At 40.0% G+C, this 7,798-nt stretch overlaps 1 protein-coding gene across 1 annotated transcript; it reads right to left on the bottom strand.

The window, feature by feature from the left end:
* Positions 1–3,495: 3,495 nt before the first annotated feature.
* Positions 3,496–6,775, bottom strand: gbx1 (gastrulation brain homeobox 1). The gene is made up of 2 exons (XM_066682608.1): positions 6,353–6,775; positions 3,496–4,638 (listed from the first exon to the last, which is right to left on the bottom strand). The coding sequence occupies exons 1-2, from the start codon at positions 6,759–6,761 to the stop codon at positions 4,055–4,057; spliced, it is 993 nt and encodes a 330-aa protein (XP_066538705.1). The 5' UTR covers positions 6,762–6,775; the 3' UTR covers positions 3,496–4,054.
* Positions 6,776–7,798: the final 1,023 nt, after the last annotated feature.

The following is a 7,798-nucleotide window of genomic DNA, read 5'->3' as shown; positions in this document are numbered from 1 at the left end:
ACAGATGTGAAAAAGCGTCTGTTAATAGTTTTTCCAAATCTGAAATCATTCCAAAGATCAAGAGCAGGTACTCCCTCCTTTCTTTGCATGAGTCAGCACTATTGTATTTTATTTTTTTACACTGGGCTCCTACCTGAAACTTGTCATAGCCCTGGAACACTGTGCTGGTGAGAGTTAAAAATGAATTTCCCAGACATTGTAGTTTAAAAGCATAGCTTACACATAAGGGTTAAAGAAATCACATCCTACAGTTGTCAAATGAGCTGACAGTGATTATTGCTAGCATTAATATCATTAATATTAATGTCATCAACTTCAGGGGGGGCATGATTCTACTTTCCAAATGCAAGCTAGCCATTAAATAAGGGCTCTGATTACTGTAAGATCTATTATTAATCATTCTTAATATCAATGTTTTATGTATTTTAAACTCCTTTCAGAGGAATTAGAGAGAAGACAGGACAGAAGAGAGGAAAAGCCAGACAAACCTATACAGACAGTATGTGTGCTTTAAATACCATTATTATTATTATTATTATTATTATTATTATTATTATTACTGTGTCGTGATCAAATGGTCTTTGCAAGCTACTTACATTAGGACTGTACATGCTGCTAAACTGTAGTTGTGGCAGCTAGAATTGCTCTCATTAGAAGAAAATGGTGCCAATAAAGAAGATTTAAATAGAATATTTAGACGTGGTAATTGTGCTCACTGTTAGACAACGAAGCAGTGCCTTCCACCTTTGTGTCAATTTCTCCCTGAGCTTTGGCACTTGTCTAAAAATATACAGCATTTATTTGGCAATATTAGTAAATAAGCGAGTAACCGCCGCTGAAATCATTATTAAATAAAAAGGTAAATACCGCATTGTACCCACCAGTGAATGTCTGTGGTGCATTAATGTGCTAGCTAGTGCTAAACACCGTCTTTACTGAATCAGCCTTTTCACTTAAGATATTCACCTGTGTTTTGATTTTTCTGAAAACTGCGTTATTTTGACGTTTGATGTGTTGAAAAAATACATTATTACTTCAGGACTAATGTCAGTCAAAACTATTTTATTAAAAACCCCTTATACATTAGCATACGAACTAGCACGTATCAGCGCATGTCTGAGGTAAAAAAAATGTCTGGCTTTTTTTTTTTTTTTTAATAAAAGAGGTATTACAGTTATTATTAACTTCCTGTTGGATATATAGAAGACGAAGAGAGTATTTAGTCTGAATAATTATACGTTTAAATCATAATTAATTTTTAAAACTCGTAAACATTAGCATAAAATCTAGCGAAGTGCGTAAGAGGCCCTAAAAAAACCGTTGCAGCCTGAGGTAAAAGCTAACACATACATTTGCCTGTTTAAAATAATATTTAGGAATGGGGATGGCCTTATACAGAAAATGAAATGACTACAGGGTCTTCCAAAATTGGGCAAGTAAAATAATACCTTCACAAATAATAATAAATTTAGATTAAATAAAGGATGTCTTTGTAAACGCCTGGTTAACTGTCGGAACTGGCATTCAGAGCTATTCACTTTTTTCACATTTCCTTTTTACTGTAGCAGGTTTTAATAATAAAATACAGCATGTAGATATTAAGTTATGTTTGCCCCGCTAAGTTACTTATTTTGGCATTTTTTTCCAAAACGGTTTTAAAAAACTGCTTGTCTAAATTTCCTTTTAATGGAGCACAAATCCAAATCTTTACCAGGCTTGTCTGACTAACTACTATATGTCACGTTAAAAAAAATTGATAGATGACGAAAACTTGAATATAATTGCATTCAAGCCTGGGGTACAAAACCTAGCGTTAGAAACTACTGAAAGAAAAGAAAGAAAGAGAGAGACAGAGAGTGATTGATGTTGAAGATCATTACTGTTAGGTGGATATGACCAGTGTTGGGATCCATCACTCTCCTCTCTGACAACATGGCCTCCTAAAGAGAGACAAATGAGTCTCACACTCATTAACAAAACCTCCTCTCTCTCTCTCTCTCTCTCTCTCTCTCTTTCACACACACACATACACACTTACCAAAACCTTGGAAAAAAGAAGGAAAGATTGTGGATTTTGATGTTACACTGAATTCCAGTTTTGAAACAAAAGTGTTTAAATTGATTGGACACAATTTTATAATCAAGAAATATTTCTGCAAACTTTCCACTCCCCAATTTACAATTTCAAATCTGGAAATTTAAGACTCAAATTAATCTAATTTTTCATTTATATTTGTTTGTTTTAATAAAATTTGAGTTTGAATATAAAACATGCGTAAAACTGAGGAGTGAAATGTTAGTTTTCATTGTTGTTTTAGAAAAGTTACATACATCTATCTGTTTCTTGAGTGAATTTACGTGTATTTGTAATTAAAGTGTTGACCTCTTGAGTTCTGAGACCTTTTGGTCCTAAAGGTCTCCTCGTCTGGCTCCAGGAAAAATCTGAGGGGCAGTGATTGTCATTGCCTTTAAACCAAAAGCTTCAATCCTGCTTTTTTTTTTTTTGTTATAAATGACTGCATTTTTTTATTGTAGCGTTAAATAATCATCAAAGTTTCTGTGGGGAACATCAAATATTTTTAACTTGAACAAAAATGAGTACCATGAAAATTGTAGCTAAACAATATGTGTTACGTCACAATAAAATGTGTGATATGTAAATAACGGAGAAGTGACAAGAAAGAATAAAATAAATATTGAAACATGAATTCTGAATATTAATCAGAGCAGGAAAATATGGGAAATTTTTATTAGCATCGTCACCAGCTGAGGTCAAAGTTGTTTTGTGTGTTTCATAAACTAACTGCTGTAACTGTTTTCCCTGTAACATGGTGTGAACTTAAATACCACATAAGGGATGTATCATTAATATTCTATGTGTATTAATTAGGAAATACCTTTGATATCTCTTGTATTTGTAAAGCGCATGGCCAAAATATGAGAATTTTAAAATTGGTACAAAAACGTTCAAATGTAAGATTTACGAAGTTTATTTACGTGAGGAAAAAAAACAGCATTTGAACGTAATTTTCAGTCATTTCTAAATTGCAGTGTTTTTCTTGTTTTTTTTAATCATTTAAAACTAATTTAATCCGGAAGTCCTCGCTTGTTGTTCCCCAGCGAGTGTTTTGGGTCTCGAGCCCAAACAGTGCAGTCAGCTTTGACAGAAACAACAGGAAAAGACCATAAACAACATCCTGATCCCCGTGTCCTTCTGATGAAGCTTAACGAGGAAGAGAAAGCGCTCCTCGTTATCATCTTAACTAACCACGCGCATCCATAGCAACATATCAATTAATCTATTGGTTAATTATAGGCTACGTCATCCTGCTTAATTTAAGGCGCGATGGAGCCATTCTTCATAATTAGGCTTCAAAGAGTCGCGATTAGGAATCAATTACGGGACTTATTTCCAGCTTAATTGAATGTTAGTTATAGAGAGTTTAACCCTTTTGGTCAAGATTTGTCACATCACTGCAAGTGTAGCACGTGCATTTTTTTTAAAGTATTTTGATTATTTATTTCAACCATTCACCTTTTGTTTTCCACAAAGAAAAAATAAATGGGGAAAATAGCCTGTCAACGACTGCGATGATTTGGAAAACACATGCAAAAATGTGGAGGACAACAACCAAAATCTGCCCTTTGATAAACGTCCAAAAGAGCTCTGAACAAGTGTGTGTGTGTGTGTGTGTGTGTGTGTGTGGGCACATGCAGCTAACCAAAGTAGACAGCAACTTATAAATACTTTTAAAAACGTCCTTTTACAATCATATTTCATAGTGCACATGTGTGTCATTCGGACACGCTTCGATATTTACAAATGTACAAAGCAATAAATTAAAGACAGGGACACAATTAGGATTCGGAGAAGGGGGAAGAAAACGAATAATAAAACCTCGACAAAATATCGTATTAAAAACATCTATTGATATAAAGGTATCCGTGAAGATACTCGAGTTAATTCCTTTGTTGTTTGTGCTTCATGCATTTTGTAGTTGGAGCAGGTCTTTAGTTTTTCTGCATGGTTCTTTGTTTGTTTTTGTTTGTTTGTTCAAGGCCTGGTTCCCTGCTCCAGCTGCTGGTGCTGACTCCTGACGGCGAACCTGTTCACGTGCACGGGGATGGGCACGACGATTTTGGGGTTCCTGGCCGGCTCCCCCGAGCGCGCGCCGGCGTTCCCCGCCTTGATGCGCTTCCACTTCGCGCGCCGGTTCTGGAACCAGATCTTCACCTGCACCTCGCTGAGTTTGAGCGCGTGCGCGATCTGCGAGCGCTCCGTCAGCGACAGGTACTTCTTGCAGTGGAACTCCTTCTCCAGCTCGAGCAGCTGCTCGCTCGTGAACGCGGTCCGTCGCCGCCGGCTTTTGGCCGCCGAGGCGCCAGGAGGCAGGGGCTCGCGAGACCCTCTGACACCACCTCCACCCTCGTCGCCTCCCCTTTCCTCGCCTCCTCTTTCAGCTCCCCCGCCGTTTACGGACTTCATCCGCGCGCCGTGTCCCGGGGCGCACGCGGCCCCGTCCGAGAAGCTCTCGTTCTCGCTGTCGCCGCCCGAGCTCTCGTCCCGGTCACTGCACGCGGCCTCCGCGGACTTCAGCTCCAGCTTCTCGTCGTCAGAACTGTAGAGTTTAGTTTCACCTGCACAGGGGGGAAGGGAGAGAGGGAGAGTGGGGGCATGTGATTAGTGTTAGCATTAGCATTGACTAGCCCTTGCATAAAATGTCTTGGCCTTGAAGTTTGCCCTCCAGGTTCACTGACGTCGAGCCGCGAACAGAGGGGGGTCTCACGGGGTCGAGGGGGTTAACTTTGGGCTCAAGGTTCGTATGAAGCTTTTGTAAAATATTTCCTTCAAAAACGGCAGCTTTAAATGTTTCCCGTAATCATCTTACGTCAAAAAAACTCTTCGCATTAATTTAATGTTATTCCACTTATTTCTTTCTCTTATATTTCATTAACATTCAATAATTCTCACAGAATAAGAAAAACATTGCTGTTTAATCCAAGTGTCACCTGTAAAATCCACAAGCTATAAACGTTTGTCTTATAAACTATTTATATTCTATTTGCTGAAAATCATAAAAGAGTAAATTCAATTTTAATTCAAATTATTTTGACATGCATTATTTATAAAACGTAATACAACTATAATGTCTTTATTTTATAATTTAGATTTTACTCTCTATATATCTGTGATCTTAAATGTGTCATTAATGGACTGAAATGAGTGAATGTGTTTAAATAAATAAATAAACACATAACTGAATCAGATGGCTAAATAAAAAGTAAACAAAAGTTCAGTCCCATATTTTCTATCAAAGCTGAAGGCATTGAGGTCAGCTGAGGTGATGAAGAAAAACTACAAACACTCAAACCAACATGTGCCAAAAATGCAGTATCCAGCTCGGTCTAAACCCCCCCCCCCCTTCAAAAAGGTCATTAACTAAATAAATAGAATAAAATAATATAAAATTATAATCATCATAATAAAACATCAGTGTAGACATTTGCAGGTCCTGTGGATTTGAGCACATCAGTATTTTAAGACCAAACTCTGGTCTGACATTTTTTTTCTCAGATGTGGATATTTTTTAAAAATTGCTATTTTAACCACAGTAACTTTCATATTTTTATCACGCACCTTGACCATTTTCTATCAATAACTTTGATATTTTTCCCTCAGTAACATTTTCACTTGTCCCTTGAATTCTAGAAACTTTAAATTTTACGTCTCTAAATTCGCTAATTTGACATTTTTTTTCCTGGAGGTAGCTGCCATCTATAATTTCGACATCTGTGTCTCAATACGTCATTTTTACCTCAGCAACTTTTTTGCTTATTTAATGTAAATATATTTCCTGTTTTCTGTTTTCCTCACCAAATATGAATTTACCACAGAACTTTGTTTTAAAACTTTGACAATTTTACCTCAGAAACTTTATTATTTTACCTCAGCAACTTTGATATTTTACCTCAGAATTTTTATTTTCGACCTCAGTAGCGTTTTTTTTACCTCATTAACTGACATTTTACCTCAGTAACTTTATAACTTTACCTCATTACCATTGATGTTTTTAACCTCAGTAACTTTGTTTTATTACTTTATTAACTATGACATTTTTACTCCAGCAACTTTACGATTTTACCTCAGTAGCTCTGGTAGTTTTCTACGTTAGTATCTTTGAAAACGTTTACCCCAGTAGCCTGAATGTTTAGCTTCAGTAATGTTGCTCTAAACCTGTAACATTTTACCTCAGTGCGACCAAAAACGTTTGTTGACATTTAACCCCTGACTCAGTAAAATGTTGACATTCTCGTCTCTAAAACGGTGTGATCTTGTGCTCGGAGCGCTCACCTGGCACGGCGTGGAAAGTTTGTGTGAAGTTGAGCAGCTGCGCGCTGTTGTCGCGGTGGTGCTGGAGCTCCTCTCGGGGGCTGTGGCGGCCGCCGTGCGGGGGTTCGGCGGGGCAGTAGAAGCTCTCCGCGGGCTCGGAGAAGGCGGGAAGCGCTACCATGGAGGACACGCCGGGACTGAGCCCCGCGCACAAAGAGCTGCCCAGGCGACCGGCGAGCGAGGCCAGCGGCAGACCCGCAGACAGACCCGCCGAGAGACCCGCGGACAGCGGCGTGGCGGGTAACACCAGCGGCCGATACGGCATCAGCATCGGGAAGCCGGTGTAGAGCAGCGGGGCGGGACGAGGCTGAGGAGCGCCGATCAGAGAGTCTATGGAGAAGGCAGCGCCTGGAGCGCCCGGCCTCTGCATCGTCGGGTCTTCTCACTCACACTCTCTCTCTCTCTCTCTCTCTCTCTCTCTCTCTCTCTCTCTCTCTCTCTGAGGGACGGAGGGACAGAGAGGGAGATGAACCCCTGCCCTCCTTCAGTCTGCACCGCTCCAACAAGCCGCGTACAAAAAGAAGTAAAGTTTCAAAACAAAGTTTCAATCAGAAATGTTCTCTCTCTCTCTCTCTCTCTCTCTCTCTGGAGGACGAAAAAGGGGGTGAAGATAATCCCGGTTTGCTCCTCTCTCCAGCAAAGTTCAAAGTGTGAAAATAAGTGAATAAATAGTAAAAATAATAGAAGTAACAATAATAATGATGAAAGGTCCTTGTTGTCCTCGTTCTCCGCCGCGTCTTCCCTCGGTTTCCACTTTGACAACAACCGCTAAACACACGGCGCGCGCTCTGGAGCTAGCAGTAGTAGTTGTGCGTGCGCGTGCACGAGAGCGAGAGAGAGAGAGGGTGTGTGTGTGTGTGTGTGTGTGTTGGGTTTTTTTAGGGTCTTGCTCCTCACCACTCAAACACACTCTCTCTCTCACTCTATTGGTCACATACTGAGACATAAACACGAGCGAGGGTCCCCTTTTTCTTTCCCGCCTCTCTCTCTCTCTCTCTCTCTCTCTCTCAAACGCTTATCATCAATACAAGAGGATAGAAGGGGGAGGGAGGGGGGCTTGCCCTGGAGGCTCATCCATCTTCCTCAAATTACGCTTCATTTCCTCATTCAAGCCGCCTCTCTCTCTCTCTCTCTCTTTCTCTCTCTCTCTCTCTCTCTCTCTCTCTCTCTCTCTCTCTCTCTCTCTCTCTCTCTGTCCTTTCTATCTCTCTCTGTTCTTTAATTTCTTATTTATTTATTTATTTAGGGGGGCGTTCACTTTCTCAGTGGGTGCCAAACAGCTTGGGTCAAGTCTCAGTGGCTGAGTGAGAGAGACCACCCCCTCAACACTCTCTCTCTCTCTCTCTCTCTCTCTCTCTCTCTCTCTCTCTCTCTCTCTCTCTCTCTCTCTCACACACACACACATAC

This window comes from Hoplias malabaricus, chromosome 10 (genome assembly GCF_029633855.1).
Source record: "Hoplias malabaricus isolate fHopMal1 chromosome 10, fHopMal1.hap1, whole genome shotgun sequence".
Taxonomy (NCBI): domain Eukaryota; kingdom Metazoa; phylum Chordata; class Actinopteri; order Characiformes; family Erythrinidae; genus Hoplias; species Hoplias malabaricus.
Note: the sequence above shows the minus strand (reverse complement) of the source record. Positions and strands in the feature narration are given on the sequence as shown.

What these genes read in the sequence shown, in the direction of transcription:
- gbx1 (XM_066682608.1), bottom strand. Translation starts at nt 6,761, where the DNA reads ATGCAGAGGCCGGGCGCTCCAGGCGCTGCCTTCTCCATAGACTCTCTG. An exon ending in AACTTTCCACGCCGTGCCAG is followed by an intron (nt 4,639 to 6,352) that starts GTGAGCGCTCCG and finishes CCCCCTGTGCAG; the next exon opens with GTGAAACTAAACTCTACAGT.